This window comes from Gigantopelta aegis, chromosome 8 (genome assembly GCF_016097555.1).
Source record: "Gigantopelta aegis isolate Gae_Host chromosome 8, Gae_host_genome, whole genome shotgun sequence".
Taxonomy (NCBI): Eukaryota; Metazoa; Mollusca; class Gastropoda; order Neomphalida; family Peltospiridae; genus Gigantopelta; species Gigantopelta aegis.
In genome coordinates, this window is record NC_054706.1 from 5,587,770 (window position 1) to 5,607,557 (window position 19,788).

Here is a 19,788-nt window from a genome sequence, read left to right on the forward strand (position 1 = left end):
TAGGGGGCGGGGCGTTCGCTTGATGTGCGGTCGGTCTAGGATCGATCCCTGTCGGTGGACCCATTGGACAATTTCTCGTCCCAGTCAGTGCTCCACAACTGGTGTAACAAAGGCCGTTATATGTACTATACTGTTTGAGGGATGGTGCATATAAAAGATCCCTTGCTGCTAATCGAAAAGAGTAGCCCATGGAGTGGCAGCGGGTTTCCTCTCAATATCTGTGGTCCTCAACCATATGTCTGACGGCATATAACCGTAAATAAAATCTGTTGATTGCTTCCTTCCTATCGATCTAAGTCTAAACCTGATTATAGGTGCATTGTGCATGGGTCAACACGCAAATCGTACTTGCAGATGCTAGATCCTATACACAACCAGGGACTTGGGCTTTGTCTTGCCAAGTTCGTGCTTTCAGAACACTTCCTTTGGAGAGCACATGAGCCTGGGTTTCTCTAAGGTATACTACCAAGATTAAACCATTGACAAAACATCCTGCACACAATGCGGTGTTCGATAACTGTCACAGAAAAGATTAGTTTCATGTATTTTATGATGTTAGAGGGGGTTTATATAATAAATGCCCAATATTTTGTCCATATCTGGTAGAGCATGAGCATACTGGGTAAATTGTGAAAACGTTGTCATAACTTTTTATGAGCAGTATATTGAGTTTCTTCAGTGGGAAATTAACCTGCAGGTAAAAAGCATACAGGCTGTGGGAAAGGTAAACGTCACCTGTCTGTTCATCAGTGCATTTGCCAAGAAGGTTTCCAGCAGGCAAGTTGACTGGGAAATGGCTCTTAGGAGGTATGTGGTTTAGTCTTTTGGACAGATAGTTTGACTATATTTTCCCCCAAGACTCAAATACAGGGCAATTTAGTTAATTGTAATTTGTTTGTGGTGATTATTAATAGGGTTGTTTATTTGTTTGTATTTAGATATACATGTAAGTGGTGTTGTATATTAGTGCATAATATCAGGTGCTATAACTTAGGTAGTTTTACTTTGTTATAGGGTACTTGGGTGTGTGTATGGTGTATGTTTTCGGTTGTGGAACTGACCGTATTAGAGGGTTAAGCGTAATTTGTGTTGTGCACCAGGAGTAAATATGGTACAAAACAAGGGGTTAAGGTTAATTTGGTTTATTGTGTTACAATAGTTTTTATAAGTGTCAGACGGGCTTGATAATGAGGTGGTATTTTATTGCCATAATTATATTAAGTGAGCCTATTTGTAGACATTTTTGTTTCAGCTTTTTGGGTTTGAGCGTGAGCCAGAACCACGAGAACCTTTGGGTTTGAGCGTGACCCAGAACCATGAGAAGTATGTGAGCTACGAGAGCTATGATGGCTATGTGAGCTATAACTGGGTGTGAGGGATGACACAGATGTAACCAGCGGAACTGTAGGAGAACCATCTGCAAGAGATGTCTACAGACTAGCGTGGTGGCGGACTGTTGTTAGGATGTCTGCAAGAGATGTCAACAGCCAACCAACCAAGATGTGCTAGTGTCTGGTCGTCATCAAGATACTGATAGTATTCGCAATGACAGTGATTTCAGATGAGTTTATACTGATACAAACTGAACTGGTTTAAAATGATTATTTAAGTAAGGCTCGAACATTGATTTAGCGAGTTGGCTTAGACTGGCTTACCATGGACACCAGAATATAGTTTTTTTGGGGGTTTTAATTTAAGTTTTGGGTAGTGATGCGTTTGGAGTGAAATCGTCATTTTGTATATTTATAGTTTGTATATAAATTTGTTAAAATGTTTTGTTGTTTGACTTGTTTCTTGGACAATGTCTTACTGATAGTCAATCTCTCGTCCATCTGTGACAATAACAAATATATGAATGCCATCCGACTTTTTGTGCCTCTGAAGAAAGATCGCACAGATGCAGTTATTTATAAGCACCATTTTATAGAAATATCAGAAATATATTTAATTGCATTCCTGTTTACACGGACGGATTGCGGGATGGGGAATTATGTGGCTTCTTTAAAAAAAAAAATATCGGACAATTTCCATGAAATAACCCAATTCGGCATCCATATTTACTTCAGAAATTTGGGCAATCAATAAAGCCTTGGAAGAAATTAAGGACTCCTGCGTATCCAAATATATACTGATGGAAAGAAATAAGGGACCACATACACAAAACCAGCAAACAATGACAGCAACCAGAACCCTCATCCATAGTATCAGGAAGATAGCAGTGTTCCTTATATTCAATTCACATTACAGACAGTCAATCGCATATGACATCTTTGTATTGTTATAAAGACATTACTATGATAGTAGTGAACTACATTTGGTCTACAATACCATGTGTTCCCACATTTGTTTCCATCAGTATATATTATTATACAAACTCACTTCCGTGTCTGCGTATATTACAGGGGCGGAACGTAGCCCAGTGGTCGAGCGCTCGCTTGATGCGCAGTCTGTTTAGGACCGATCTCCGTCGGTGGCCCCATTGGGCTATTTCTCGTTCCAGCCAGTGCACCACGACTGGTGTAACAAAGGCCGTGGTATGTACTATCCTATTTGTGGGATGGTATATATAAAAGATCCCTTGCTGCTAATCGAAAAAGAGTATCTCATGAAGTAGACAGCGGGGTTTCTTTATATGTATTATATATACTGAACAAAATAAGAAACGTCCGCTAACTTTGCTTGAAGATAACTTGATGAAAACAAACCGGGGGAATAATTGTTATATATGCGTTTAAAGAGTGTTCCATGATGCATCGTTTGGTGCAAAAATCATGGCCATAGGCCAAAAAACCCCACCCACTTAATAACGGGTATGATCACCTCTTGAATTGACCACTGCAGTGCATCGCAGGCGCATAGAATTGACCAAAGTGTTGATTTCTGCCTGTGGAATATTGGTCCATTCCTGAATGAGCGCTTGACGAAGTTCGTTGAAGTTAGCGGGTGGGTTGGGACGACGCCTCAATCGTCTGTCCAGACTATCCCAGACATGCTCGATGGGGTTGAGATCAGGACTTTTAGCGGGCCAGTCATCAGTGAAATCAATGTTATTAGTCCTAAGAAAATTTACAGTGTATCTAGCTGTATGAGAGGTGGCATTATCATGCTGAAAAATCGAGATGTTGGCGTTGTTATGAAACGGAGGAATGACGTGATGAGCGAGAATGTCATCGCAGTAACTTTGAGCATTTAAATTGCAATCAATGACGACTAGTGGTGAACAATAACCATGGGCAATGGCTGCCCAGACCATGACACAACCCCCACCCCCGAAAGGATCTCGTTCAAGAACACAACAGTCGGCATAGCGTTCATTTATCCTACGGTAGATGCGCACCCTGCCATCACCACGTTGTAAAGAAAATCTGGATTCATCCGAAAAAAGAACGGTATTCCAGCGTCGCCGTATCCAACGAGTGTGTACACGTGCCCAATTAAGACGATTTAGATGATGACGTTGCATTAAAACGCATCCGACGTAAGGACGTCGTGCATGTAAACCGTTCTCCCGCAGACGATTACGGACAGTTTGCTCACTGATTCGGTTATTATGAAGCCCAGGTGTGTTAGCAGCAGTAGCAGTGGCAGTTTGGAATCAATTGCGCAAATGCGTGTTCATGATATAGCGGTCTTGACCACGCGTTGTAACACGCGGACGTCCACGACGCGGCAAGTCGTTGGTGCTTCCTGTCGTTCGAAATCTTACGCGAAGATTTCGTATCGCTCGACTAGAACTCCCAACATGCCTTGCAACGTCTTCTGTCGACATGCCAGCATCAAGCATGCCAGTCGCCCGTTCGCGTAAATTATTGGGTATTCTTGGCATACTAAAAATGCTACAATGTAAAAAACGTTATTTTTTTTACAAATTTTGAAGCGTTTTCGTTCACTTGACAACAATGTCAGTAAGACAAGTAAAACAAATTGACCCGAATACTACACGGGACATGTCGAACCATGCATGCACATGCAAATTGAATTTCACGTTGTCGACGATTAACAGTGCAAAAATAATCGATAAAATTCATGAATCCTGATAATACAGCTCAAGGCTAATACTACCTATATAATTTCATTACACAATTAATTCTTTAACACAACAAATACCGTATGTACAAATCGGAAGTTTCTGTTTTTGTTCAGTATATATACTGACGGGCAAAAGAAAGTATACCGATGATTTCTTAAATATTTTCTTATATCAGACCGATAGTCAAAGTGCATAAAATAAATCGATAATATTGACATCGTCCGTGCAAACACCACTCCCTGTTTTGGCATTGCACGTGCAAAATGTGTATAAAAACGCAGAAGTATGAATGTGCAGAGTCCACTTGTTCAGAAAATCACCCAAGATATGCCACGTCTAACGGCAGAACAGAGGGAACGCGCCATTGGTATGGTGCACGACGATTTGCTTGCACCCAAACAACGATAGTGAGATTAATGAGACGATTTAGGCAGCCAGGAAGAACTGACCTACCACATAGCGTGTTACATCTACGCAATAGGTTCTTGACCGTGACGTCATCTTCATCTAATGCTTTGGGTCATGGCACTGTGGCACGGCGACTAAGAGCACATGGAATTCGTGCCTACAGACCATATAGAGGAACAGTTCTGACGCGTGATCATCGCGTCCGGAGGTTACGATGGGCCAGAACAGTACTTCGATGGCGACTTCAACAGTGGCAGAGGGTGTTGTTTTCAGATGAAAGCAGGTTCTCTCTCTACAGGTCCGACGGCAGAGTTCGAGTTTGCAGGCGTAGAGGAGAAAGAACGGCACGAGCCCGTGTTCAAGAATTTGAACCTTTTAGCGGAGGCAGTGTGATGGTGTGGGGCGGTATTTGTGGTGACCAGAAGACGGAACTTGTCATCATCGATGGTAATCTAACCTCCGTTAGATATCGTGATGAAATCCTGCGTCCCGTGGTTCTTCCATTTCTTCAACAACAGCAACGTGGAACCATATTTCAACACGACAACACCAAGCCCCATACTGCTCGGATAGTACAGAACTTCATACAAGCTAACAAAATCGATGTTTTACCTTGGCCAGCTCGATCTCCAGACATGTCCCCGATTGAACACCTTTGGGATCAACTTGACACACGAATCCTACGACATCCCCCCCCCCCCCCCCGGACAACAGCTTTAAAAAAGATCTATCCTCCTCAATGTGAACATTGCAAGTCTACTCTGATAGTGCGCCATATTTTGGTCGGGTGCAATCACCTAAAGCTTACTTAAAAAATATATTTGGTAACAAACATATATTAGAATGTTTTTAATTCCATCCAGAATTAACTTTAATTTTTTTGGAAACATTTTGATTTTATACACAGTTTTAAAATAATCTTACCTTGATATTCGTATTGTATTGTGCTTTTACGTACAACTCTTTACACTTCTGTTTTACATACTTATACACATTTTATCATGTTCATATCGACCTCGGTGGCGTCGTGGTTAGGCCATCGGTCTACAGGCTGGTAGGTACTGGGTTCGGATCCCAGTCGAGGCATGGGATTTTTAATCCAGATACCGACTCCCAACCCTAAGTGAGTGCTTCGCAAGGCTCAATGGGTAGGTGTAAACCACTTACACCGACCAGTGATCCATAACTGGTTAAAAAAAGGCCATGGTTTGTGCTATCCTGCCTGTGGGAAGCGCAAATAAAATATCCCTTGCTTCATAATCGTAAAAGAGTAGCCTATGTGGCGGCAGCGGGTTTCCTCTAAAAACAAAACAGTGTCAGAATGATCATATGTTTGACGTCCAATAGCCGAAGATAAAAAAAATCAATGTGCTCTAGTGGCGTCGTTAAATAAAACATAACCTTTTTTTTATCATGTTCATATACCTACCTTTGACTGATACCCAAATAGCCGATGTGAATGTTTGTGCTTGGTGTCGTTAACCATTCATTCATTCGTTCATGTTCTTTCTAGCCATTATTGTCATGCATACCGATCTCTTTTTAAAATATTCTTTTGTCTGCGGAAGTTATGTGTACTTGTAGTTCTGTTGTTGTAATTCTCTTTACGAAGAATAAAGTCTCGACTCCGAAATAGTATTTTCTTATTAAATGTTAATACAGAATCGTCCCAGAAACAACCGTTGCTCATAACCATAGAATATATTCTACCACGACTTTGAAAAATACTCGATTCTGATTGGCTACACACCTTAAATTAGAGCTGTTAAGTTTAAGATAACCACCTCTGATTTAATTAGGCCGCTTTACTCGCGTAAGAATATGAATAGGCGCTTGTCACCAAGGAATCCAAGATGACAGCTACGTTTGATATAGGAATGCTGGTGGATATTTTCGATTCAGAAAAAGAAATAAATCCTGAATGGTTCGATGACGACATGGAACCCAGCGACGGGGAACACAACGGAACAAGCAAAAAACAAAGAAAGTTAGTACACAGACTAACTAAACAATAACTAAATGTAGCTTGTACAGAACAGTAGCAGACGATAGAATTATAGGAGATAAACATCAGCTGACCGTGACAGAAAATAGTTTGTAACTCTTATTTATTTATTTATTCTTGTTCATGAATTTTCCTTTATAACCATTGATTAAATGTGTCCGAAGTTCTACAGTCGTATGTTCTAATTTAATTGTCAACAGCGCGTTAGCGTTTAACGACTGACCCAAACCCAACAAGAATGGCCGTATCTAGCCAATTAACTTTTTTCTACACGGATTAAAAATAGTTCCAACATTGAACACGATTTTAGCCATGGTAGAATGGAGATAAAAATCATCTGTCGTTAGATTGGAGGCAGTTTATCGTGCATTTGACACTGCTAAATGTTACATTTAAAACCTCAAGCTAACGCGTTCGGATTGAAATGCCATTTAGCGGTGTTAAATGCACGATAAATTACCTCCATTTTGTTGACGTTCCTGTAAGGGTGTAGTGCGCCAATCGATGACGTCACGAAGTGTTACGCCCCACCTGATGTTCTAGTGGGACGTATTACTGATATTTTTAACCATTTAGGTAATAACATGTTAATATTTGCTTATTTCATAGAACACACTGAGAAACAAAAACAAAATTAAATAGACACACAAACAAATTCAGCCAAACTAATGATAAATATATACCTTATTTATTCATTTCACAGCAAATGGTATTTCTCCGTTGTATTAGAATAAGCATCGACGAAAAACAAAAAGAACAATAAATTCAGTAGTTAGGTACGTGTACGTATATGTGTGCGTGCATGTGCTTACTGGCAGTTATAATAAAGAGGTAAATATATTTTCTATGGTAAATTCGTCTCAATATTATATAAATAAATACATAAATACAATAGAAGACATATTAACAAGGTGTGTGTCTTTTAATTATTATAATACCATGTGTTTCAGATTGGTCAAAAATACTTGACAGGTAAACAATATCACAGATTGCTATTTGTGTGTGTGTGTGTGTGTGTGTGTGCGTGTGTAAAAAATGTGTTTTGATTCGCTGACAACCGTATATAGCTGTTGACATTAGGCCTTATGCAGATGTGAAAAATCGTCGCTATCCAAAATCTGGCATTTTGTTTAATTCGGTCAAAAGCCAGCCTGCCCCCTTCACAAATGGAAGCCCGTACGTCTATAGTTACAGTTTGTGTTGTTAATAATGACCAAACAGTTAGTTGTTAAGACGTAGCCTATATGATTTGTAGTCCAATATATCGAGACTGTAAGAAGCGGAATACTACAAAGACAGAGTTAATTATTATTTTGTATCACACTACGGCCTCTAATATACCCGTCGTGGGCATCGGTTGGAACGGGAAAACCCCAATCAGAGAATGCGTCCAATTTGATTCGATCCTTTGATCGACGAACCTTAGGTGACTGACCTAGATCCCACACATTGGTTGCGAAAGTATATTGTGTTGCGCCAAGCGCGGGTCTGGGGGCAACTTCACAAAACATCGTAAGTAATAAGAATTGTGGTTTAGTCGTAGATTTACGTTTACGTGCCAAACTAGGCTTACGATGTTGAGTGAAATTGGGCCCATGCTTTTAATCGGAAGGGGGTGTGGTGTGTGTGTGTGTGTGTGTGGGGGGGGGGGGGGGGGGGGGGGTAACGTTGATTTAATGGACTTAATAATATAATTACTTGACCAAAAACAAGGGTGTGTGTGGAGGGGGGGTGTCGGGGGGGGGGGGGGGGGTGTCGGTCGGACGCGCCAGAATCCGCAATGGCTTGCTTTCAGATGTCTCAGCAAAATACTCGAAGCAGACGTTCAATATAAAGCTCACGATGGTGAGCAGTATGTCTAATACTGTGTACTGACATGTTTTATTTAACAACGCACTCAACACATTTCAGTTGTCGGTTATATGGAATCAGGTACGTATATATGATACACACTTGTATAAAATGGGTATACGACCACACTACAGAAGCAACAAGTCCATTGAGTTCATGCTTAAATACAAAATATTCATCACAGCCTGTTTGTTTTCTAATGTACAGTTCAACGTCTGGCACCTCCTCATTGATTCAGGGCTGTTGACAGCGGAGGCATGCTGATTTTCTGTTGGTATTGTAGTGAGTTTAAGTTAGTGTCCATCCAGGCGGGGATTGGTTTCGGCTCATATCCATCCTTTTCAAACCGAGGTTTCGCGATCTGCGGATCCATTACAGAGGGCAGTTGATACAACTCGAGTCCACCCACCTCAAACTGAGGCCTTGGGATCTGTACACGCGGTGTAGGAGGCAGTGGATCCAAGTCGTTGGCTGGAGTGTTTGGACGTGTTACTGATTTTCGTCGACTGCAGTTTGAAACAGAAAAAAAGAAGAAAAATAACAGGTTTGGTAGGAGACATCTGGATGCGTACAGATATTGCGTATTTACTGGAGAAATATACGGGAATGTATCACAAAAACAACGCCACTAAAACCACACAAAACGCAGCATGCATAAAAACATCTAACGATGTTCTACATAGAAAAATGGCCAATGACTAAAGAAGGACCATGTTGGACACAAACCGATATTCTAAGAGTTTAGTTAGGAATTAAAGATATACCGCTGTTGTTATCCAACCAGTCGACTAACAAACCGATATTCTAAGAGTTTAGTTAGGAATTAAAGATATACCGCTGTTGTTATCCAACCAGTCGACTAACAAACAAATCAACCAAACGACCAACAAACTAAGTAACCAACCAAGCAACAAAAGAACCAACAGCAACAAAGTTAGTTTGTTTTGCTATAGCACATTGGTTTATTAATCACTGGCTATTGGATGTCAAACATTTGGTAATGTTGACATTTCCTTATAGAAGACACCCGATTTATCTTTCCATTAGTAGCAAAGAATCTTTCGTAGACACCATTGTACAAGCATGACAGCACCTTTCATGGCCTTTGATTTACTGATTGTGGAACGCTTTAACATTGGGCTACGTCCTGCCCTCCAGCCAGTCAACAATATTCACGTTCAGATATTATTCAAATAACTCGTCCATTCCAGTTTGATAGGACCTGATCTTATTACATGTTACATGCTCAGGGTCAACCCCCAGGCGCTCAAAACACATTTACTTTTTAAAATATATTTTCCGAGGCGAACATAACACGAAACCGTCATTGAAACTTCGCTCGCCACAATCTACACCCCAGCATACGCCCCTGCACCCACGTCTGCTAACGTTTCCTATCTTAGTGGTCAGTGGTGATGAAGACTTGAAATCGTGGAGTAAACTCACCTGAGTCGACTGACGATGAGGAAGATGACTATAACACCAACTGAGAGGTAAGTAGTGAGTGATGAAGACTCGAAAACAAGGAGTAAAATCACCTGAATCGTCTGACGATGAGGAAGATGACTATAACACCAACTGAGAGGCGAGTAGTGAGTGATGAAGACTCTAAAACGTGGAATAAATTCACCTGAATCGTCTGACGATGAGGAAGATGACTATAACACCAACTGAGAGGTGCGAAGTGAGTGATGAAGACTAGAAAACGTGGAGTAAACTCACGTGAATCGTCTGACGATGAGGAAGATGACTATAACACCAACTGAGAGGTGCGAAGTGAGTGATGAAGACTAGAAAACGTGGAGTAAACTCACGTGAATCGTCTGACGATGAGGAAGATTACTATAACACCAACTGCCACCACAGCAGTCACAGGACCTGCTATTGCAAGAGCATCTATTGCTGAAGAGCAGAAAACAAATATTTCATAATATTTCAACCTGACTGAAATTTAGTTTTACGACTAGTTAACAAAATGTATTCAATTGTTTTCAGCTTCACTTGAACTTTGTTTTTACTGTTGTTAATGTTTTATTTTTGTTTGTTTGATAAGATGGGTTCTTTTTTTTGGGGGGGTGGGGGGGGGGGGGGGATGTTTGTTTTTTTGTGTATTTTGGTCTACCCTCCCCAGCCAATTAGTTTGTGACCTGAAGTGAATAGCATACAACAGAGAAAGCGATTATGTATTTATTAGTTTGATGTATGCATACTGACTCGGTGCGATGTGTTCTCATTACATATTCGAGTGGTTTAATACATACAGATATAAACTGTAGTGAATGATATCAAAAACAAGTACCACGTGCATTTCAACTTAATGTACTTACTTGTTAATGCAGGTTCTGGAAGTCGTTGAACTAAAACAAAAAACCCAAACACATCTAGTTAGAGATTAAATGAAGCATTAAGTGGACTTTAGTAGCATCTAAATTTTCAAAACATACACTATATGTGGATTTGAATTTCAAACATCAATGTTTTGTAGACAACACTAAACAAACAACAGTTGTATTGGTGGTGGGGAGGAAAGGTATATGTGTGTAATGTTAATGGTTATTTGATGTCCAACACTCGATTTAAACTTACAAAGAAAATCCACTGCTGCCATTTATGATATTCCTACACACTTCCAGCAATGTATTTATATTGTATGGACTTTCCCACAGACAGGATAGCACACAATGGCGTACCAACTAAAGTTTGTTTTTTATTTAACGATGCCTCTAGAGCACATTGAGTTTTTATCTTATCATCAGCTATTGGATTTCAAACATATGGTCATTCTGACACTGATTTCGTTTTAGAGGAAACCCGCTGTTGCCACATAGGCTACTCTTTTACGACAGGCAACAAGGGATCTTTTATTTGCGCTTCCCAGAGGCAGGATAACACAAACCATGGCCTTTGTTGAACCAGTTATTGATCACTGGTCGGTGCAAGTGGTTTACACCTAGCCATTGAGCCTTACGGAGCACTCACTCAGGGTTTGGAGTCGGTATCTGGATTAAAAATCCCATGCCTCGACTGGGAACCGAACCCAGTACCTACCAACCTGTAGACCGATGGCCTAACCACGACGCTACCGAGGCCGGTGCGTACCATCTAAGACCAATAACACATCCTTTTCCCCTAACAGCCCCCTTTATTTGACTATCACCCAATAACACGTGTAAACGCAGGATCCCCCATATAAAATCTTAGCTACACCCATGATAGCACATACCAAAGACTTTACTATTCGTGGCATGTAGAATAGTTATATGTGGTTCCAGCTATTGATGCAGAATAGCCATGTTATTTGTCAACATTTTATATTCAAACTGATTTGAAAAATGTTGTTTAGTTCACGTAATTTCTAATGGTTGTCTGTGACATATTTCTTATTAACAATGATTTGGAAACAATGTTTAGTATTTTATTGTATTGTATTGTGTTGTATAAATTATCATCATTGTCTGTGAACAGTTTATATTAATAATGATTTGAAGAACAGTTCAGTTCAACTAAATATATAATAGACATAGATTGTTGTCCTTATGACCAGGGTCATGTGAATGCTTAGTCAATGTATTATTTAGACTTTGTTATGTACTTACGAACTTCTTAATGCAGTAATAGTTTAACTAGTGTTGTTATAAATATTAAAACATATTTCAATAAGATATAATAATAATAATAATAATAATGATAATAATAATATTATTATTATTTTTATTATTATTATTATTATTAATTTTACTATTAATATTATACCAATAACAAATAGTAATAATAATGTATTTTATTATTATCATCATCATCATCATCATCATCAATATAATGATAATCGCCATCATTATTATCACGTTCGTAATTGTAAACATTATTATCAATATTATATCAGTGAATGCAAACCTGTGCAGTCTGAAGCCCGTCTAGAACCCAAGCTGTCCGTTGTCCATCCGACTGGACACTGCTCACACATGGTCTGTCCGGTCTTGTCTTGGTACGCGCCATTTCCACACAGCATGCACGAGCCGTGCGACAGGAACGAACCCTGACCACACGGCACTGGAAATACACACAAATAAACATGCAGACGAACCACACTTAAGACAATAATAAAACAAAAGTAATACAGACTAGACCTAAAGGTTTTTAATGTGTCTCTACCCACATAACTAAGATGGGTCATTATAAAACAACCATGAACCATGTGAGAATGAATATTTAACCAAATTAATGCTGGCCAAAGTATGTAATGTATACTTTCTTTATCACAACTAGATAAACATGTATATACTAACACGGTCGAAAGGAACCATTCCCTAATATAAAAAAGTTTGTTTTTGTTTAGCGACAACACTAGAGCACATTGATTTATAAAGCATCGGCTATTGGATGTCTAACGTTTGGTAATTTTGAAATCTAGTTTTAGAGAGGAAACCCGCTACGTTTTCCCCATTAGTAGAAAGGGATCGTTTATGTGCACCATCCAACAGACAGGATAGCATATACCAAAACCTTTGATATACCAGTCGTGGTGCACTGGCTGGAAGAAGAAATAGTTCAATGGGGATCAATCCCAAACCGGCAGCGCATCAAGCACGCACTTTGCCACTGGGCTACATCCCGCCCCTCCAACTGACAGAAATGAAGATACAAACTGTAACCCAAAATACCACATAGATTAATGTCAGACAGGAACAATACAAATCAAATCACCCTCGACAGACATCAGCTCACAGAAATGAAGATACAAACTGTAACCCAAAATACCACATAGATTAATGTCAGACAGGAACAATACAAATCAAATCACCCTCGACAGACATCAGCTCACAGAAACGAAGATAAAAACTGTAACCCAAAATACCACATAGATTAATGTCAGACAGGAACAATACAAATCAAATCACCCTCGACAGACATCAGCTCACAGAAACGAAGATACAAACTGTAACCCAAAATACCACATAGATTAATGTCAGACAGGAACAATACAAATCAAATCACCCTCGACAGACATCAGCTCACAGAAACGAAGATACAAACTGTAACCCAAAATACCACATAGATTAATGTCAGACAGGAACAATACAAATCAAATCACCCTCGACAGACATCAGCTCACAGAAACGAAGATACAAACTGTAACCCAAAACACCACATAGCTTAATGTCAGACAGGAACAATACAAATCAAATCACCCTCGACAGACATCAGCTCACAGAAACGAAGATACAAACTGTAACCCAAAACACCACATAGCTTAATGTCAGACAGGAACAATACAAATCAAATCACCCTCGACAGACATCAGCTCACAGAAACGAAGATACAAACTGTAACCCAAAACACCACATAGCTTAATGTCAGACAGGAACAATACAAATCAAATCACCCTCGACAGACAGCAGTAGACATTTGTATGCTGAAACAATCCATACTTCTACATATAAGTTAGGCAGATAATATGACTTGACTTTAGTAGTTAGTGTTTTTAAACCATTTGCTACAACCAAATCTAAATGATCAAAAAAAAACCCCACAAAAAAACCCCAACACAGAAAACCCCAACTAAAATTACAACACACAACATATTATCTTATTCACAAAGCGTATTTTTGCAAAATAAAAACAGGAGTCAAAGTGATATTTTAACAAGTGTCACTTTAACTGCTGTCATGGAGGGCTATCGCGTGATTTGACTATAGGTGGACGACTACTGCCCACATTAATACATCCTTCCTGAACTGCATGCAGGAGGACTGATTCCTCTATAGTGTTTATTCACTCCAGGCGGAGGACTGATTCCTCTATAGTGTTTATTCACTCCAGGCGGAGGACTGATTCCTCTATAGTGTTTATTCACTCCAGGCGGAGGACTGATTCCTCTATAGTGTTTATTCACTCCAGGTGGAGGGAGTTTCCGCAAACTAAACGATTGGGATCAGAGCTCCCCGACAAGTACTTTTAGTTTTCAGCAGTGGTAATTGGCTACTACATACACGCTGTCTGCACTGACTCACCACAGAAGTAGCTGTAGCTGGCCATTCCTTGTGGACAGGTGACGTCTCCATACACATCTGTCTGGTTGACGTCAACGTAGTACACGACTCCGCTGATGTTGACGGTGAAACTCCCCACTTGAGCGTTGTCTTGAAGAGCACGCATGGCGGACTCTAGTAAAGCAGCAGTCTCTGGAATCACAACTGAAGGAGAAGGAATACTGATTATTCGTTCGTCATGATGCACTGCTACTACCAAGGAGGAAAGAAGGTTTTTATTTATGTTTTAAGTTTAGATCTTTCAAAAATGGCTGCATTTTTAAGAGGTACTATTTCAGTGAGCGTGCAGTCATAACACAGTTGTATATAAACATACGAAGGAATCTTCTCCGGAGTGTTCCAGTCAGAAGAGGAGATGGGGTCTCCTGCACAGTGGTATTGGAGTCTTGTAGTGAAATTTGATCATATGCAGCTATAAATATGTGTGACACAATGAGTTATTCACTTGTCATTTGTGTTAGTTTTACAGTGATTGAATCTGTGCCACCAATGTACTTACAATTGTGTTAGAGTGAAGCCCATGTTGTCACTGAACTACACAAGAACTTACCTTTGTTCGTCAGCGTTACATTGAAGCCCATGCTGTCATTGAACTACACAAGAATTTACCATTGTTCGTCAGCGTTACAGTGAAGCCCATGTTGTCACTGAACTACAGCGAAGCCCATGTTGTCACTGAACTACACAAGAACTTACCATTGTTCCTCAGCGTTACAGTGAAGCCCATGTTGTCATTGAACTACACAAGAATTGACCAATGTTCTTCAGTGTTACAATGAAGCCCATGTTGTCACTGAACAACACAAGAATTGACCATTGTTCGTCAGCGTTACAGTGAAGCCCATGTTGTCACTGAACTACACAAGAACTTACCATTGTTCCTCAGCGTTACAGTGAAGCCCATGTTGTCATTAAACTACATAAGAATTTACCATTGTTCCTCAGTGTTACAGTGAAGCCCATGTTGTCGTCAGACACGTCTCGTTTTTCTCGGGCCGATTCAGAACATCCGACACTGACGTCATCAATATCACAATTCCCGTCTCTTACACAGGTAACGTCTGACTGCAGCACACGCGTCACGAGATCTCGCACGATGGACGCGGAAGCCTCATTCTCGCCACAACGCAGGTCTCGATATTTGATGTTGTAAGTGGCAGATAACGTATTAGCCGTGTAGGTCTCTAAAATGAAATAGGGTATCATCAGGTTGCTTCCTATTCGAACCGCATACGTATGTTAGAAATTAGATACAATGCATATGAATTAGGAAAGGAAAGGAATGTCTCTTTAATGTCACCTGAACACAACTGAATGAATGTTTAACGACACCCCAGCACGAAAAATACATCGGCTGTTGGGTGTCAATCTATGGTAAAGGCAAAACTAAAGTGATGATTAACATCAATATAAAAATTCAACAGTTAAATAAAAAGAATTGTGCAAAAAAAATATACAAATATCACAGAGAGATCAAATTAAAATTTAGAATAAAAGTCAGTATCACGTAAAAATTCTGAACACAAATGGTGGCCAAAACTAGACATTGTGCAACCTCCACATCCACTCACGTCACTATAGCGCGTGTCCTCTCTTCACAAATCGTTCCTATGTCCCTGTATCTTGAAATTAAATTGTCCAAACACAGAACATAAAACCGCCAAGCAAAGAGAAAACAGGCGGCCATGGGAGTAATGAGACAAACCATCACTTTGGTCTTTATTGTGCATAGATACATTTTGTTTTGGTAAATAAACTACGTAACTGAAATTAACTTCAGTCATAAGCGTGCGAGGCAAGGGCCTAGTGCTGGAGCAAATCCTCAAATAGTCGGACATATTTGGACAAAAGGTGCAAACACGAGACCTTTCTACCATGTAGTTCCATCATTCTACCCGCAATATTAGTTGTAATCCATGTACAATGCGTAGTGATTCGTTTGCAACCCCACATAGCTGTTTGGCGTAATACTAATATGAATCAATGTTGTTTTCCAGATTCCGGCATTTTTGTTTAATTTGGGCAAAAATCAGCCTGGCCCACTAAAAAGATGGGAGGCAGTTAATTTTATTGTTCAGATTACAAGATTGAACTTTACTTGAGCAGAAAGGAAGACGTCTGTGAGGATTCTGTTCGGTCTCGAAGTTCCAAACGTAAGCGGTTTGCTCCCCACAGTAGTACGAACTGAGCGGTTCTATGTCTGGGAGGAAGCCATCGTCACAGTCCACGGTGCAGTTGATGAACATCGTGGAGTTCTCACACGACACAGACCCGTCAGCCGGGGCTACTAGTTCCTTACACACTGGCAAACAAAGCATGTATTTTAATCATTTACTCTTCATATTATTTTACATATGTGCAAGTGTTTAAATGTAATAAGCATTCCAAGAGAACTGCATACCTGACTTTTAAATAATGAGTACATTTTTATATTTCTGATTTTCAGACATGTACTCGCTATATACCTGGACAAACATATCATAAACCTGGACACAGATAATATATACCTGGATATACATACTACATGTATATATCTGGACACATATACTATATACCTGGACACACAGACTATATACCTGGAAACACAGACTATATATCTGGACACACGGACTATATACCTGGACACACGGACTATATACCTGGACACACGGTCTCGTTGCAGATTTGTTGCTGAGTGTCTAACCCGTCACACTCTCGTCCTCCGTTGTCTGGAGTCGGATCGGTACAGGATCGCTTTCTCGTCCTCACACCTTCACCACAGGACACACTGCACGTCGACCAGTCCTCCCAGTCAGCCCACCCACCGTGCACTGCAGTATATGAATGATTAAACAGTTAGCCCACCCACTATCTCACACACTGGTATTCTGTGTGATACATACCGACAGCTATCTCACACACTGGTATTCTGTGTGGTACATACCAACGGCTATCTCTCACACTGGTATTCTGTGTGGTACATACCGACAGCTATCTCACACACTGGTATTCTGTGTGGTACATACCGACAGCTATCTCACACACTGGTATTCTGTGTGGTACATACCGACAGCTATCTCACCACTGGTATTCTGTGGTACATACCGACAGCTGTCTCACACACTGGTATTCTGTGGTACATACAGACAGCTATCTCACACACTGGTATTCTATATGGTACATATCGACAGCTATCTCACACACAGATATTATGTGTGGTACATACAGACAGCTATCTCACACACTGGTATTCTGCGTGGTACATACCGACAGCTATCTCACACACAGGTATTCTTTATGGTACATACCGACAGCTATCTCACACACTATTCTGTGTGGTACATACTGACAGCTATCTCACACACTGGTATTCTGTGATACATACCGACAGCTATCTCACTCACTGGTATTCTGTGTGGTACATACCGACATCTATCTCACACACAGGTATTCCGTGTGGTACATACCGACAGCTATCTCACACACTAGTATTCTGTGATACATACCGACAGCTATCTGACACAGGTATTATGTGGTACACACCGACAGCTATTTCACACACTGATATTCTGTGATACATACCGACAGTTATTTCACACACTGGTATTCTGTGATACATACCGATAGCTATCTCACACACTGATATTCTGTGACACATACCGACAGCTATCTCACACACTGGTATTCTGTGATACATACTGACAGCTATCTCACACACTGGTATTATGTGGTACACACCGACAGCAATCTCACACACTGGTATTATGTGGTACATACCGACAGCTATCTGACACAGGTATTATGTGGTACACACCGACAGCTATTTCACACACTGGTATTCTGTGACACACACTGACAGCTATCTGACACACTAGTATTCTGTAATACATACTGACAGCTATGTCACACATTGATATTATGTGGTACACACCGACAGCTATCTCACACACTGGTATTCTGTGTGGTACATACCGACAGCTATCTCACACACTGGTATTCTGTGTGGTACACACCGACAGCTATCTCACACACAGGTATTTTATGTGGTACATACCGACAGCTATCTTAGACACTGGTATTCTGTGTGGTACATACCGACAGCTATCTCACACACTGGTATTCTGTGTGGTACATACCGACAGCTATCTCACACACTGGTATTCTGTGTGGTACATACCGACAGCTATCTCACACACTGGTATTCTATGTGGTACACACCGACAGCTATCTCAGACACTGGTATTCTGTGTGGTACATATCGACAGCTATCTCCTACACTGGTATTCTGTGATACACAACAGACAGTTATCTCACACACTGATATTCTGTGATACGTACCGACAGCTATCTCACAAACTTGTATTCTATGTGGTACATACCGACAGCTATCTCACATAGTTCTCCAGTAAACAGGTCCGGACAGGTGCATGAAAAGCCCCCAACTTCGTCAACGCAGGTTCCATTATTTTCACAAACGTTGTCCACACAGTCGTCAACGTTTGATTCACATCGATTCCCTTCGTAACCATGGTAACATTCACACTCGTATGAGTGGAGTCCATCTGAGCATTTTCCGTGATAGCATGGGTTACTGGCACAGTTGTCAAAATCTGCAAAAAACAAGGTAAATATGTTTACCATTTTTTTCATGAATGAAAATTTGGTGACATTTGACAGGATGTTGATATGTGATGTTTTGATTGTTTACCATTTGTTGGGAATTATCACAATGTTCTAGTTATCACCTGTAGATCTATGAAACGTAACAACATGACGACATCCCACAATCACATTCACCTGGATGTTTAAATTATCTTGCCAATACATTCAGTGACATGTTTGGAATATCTTACTAACTTACAGTATCTCACCAAGACAGGCTTACCATCACATCCACTGACATGTTTGGAATATCTTACCAACTTACAGTATCTCACCAAGACTTTCCAACACAGGCTTACCATCACATCCACTGACATGTTTGGAATATCTTACCAACTTACAATATCTCACCAAGACAGGCTTACCATCACATCCACTGACATGTTTGGAATATCTTACCAACTTACAGTATCTCACCAAGACATTCCAACACAGGCTTACCACCACATCCACTGACATGTTTGGAATATCTTACCAACTTACAGTATCTCACCAACACAGGCTTACCATCACATCCACTGACATGTTTGGAATATCTTACCAACTTACAGTATCTCACCAACACAGGCTTACCATCACATCCACTGACATGTTTGGAATATCTTACCAACTTACAGTATCTCACCAACACAGGCTTATCACCACATTCACTGACATGTTTGAAGTATCTTACCAACTTACAGTATCTCACCAACACATTCCAACACAGGCTTACCATCACATTCACTGACATGTTTGAAGTATCTTACCAACTTACAGTATCTCACCAACACATTCCAACACAGGCTTACCATCACATTCAC

At 40.3% G+C, this 19,788-nt stretch overlaps 1 protein-coding gene and 1 long non-coding RNA gene across 2 annotated transcripts; one reads left to right on the forward strand and one right to left on the reverse strand.

Moving 5' to 3' along the window:
• The first annotated feature begins 523 nt into the window (after positions 1 to 523).
• LOC121380097 lies at positions 524 to 1,773 on the forward strand. The gene is made up of 2 exons (XR_005958880.1): positions 524 to 807; positions 1,253 to 1,773. It is a non-coding gene; the product is annotated as an uncharacterized LOC121380097 (long non-coding RNA).
• A 6,535-nt stretch (positions 1,774 to 8,308) lies between these two features.
• Positions 8,309 to 19,779, reverse strand: LOC121378682 (sushi, von Willebrand factor type A, EGF and pentraxin domain-containing protein 1-like). Its single transcript, XM_041506966.1, has 10 exons — positions 19,701 to 19,779; positions 18,703 to 18,933; positions 16,984 to 17,154; positions 16,443 to 16,646; positions 15,277 to 15,528; positions 14,306 to 14,488; positions 12,189 to 12,344; positions 10,622 to 10,651; positions 10,109 to 10,196; positions 8,309 to 8,800 (listed from the first exon to the last, which is right to left on the reverse strand). The coding sequence occupies exons 1-10, from the start codon at positions 19,777 to 19,779 to the stop codon at positions 8,521 to 8,523; spliced, it is 1,674 nt and encodes a 557-aa protein (XP_041362900.1). The 3' UTR covers positions 8,309 to 8,520.
• Between the last annotated feature and the right edge of the window lie 9 nt (positions 19,780 to 19,788).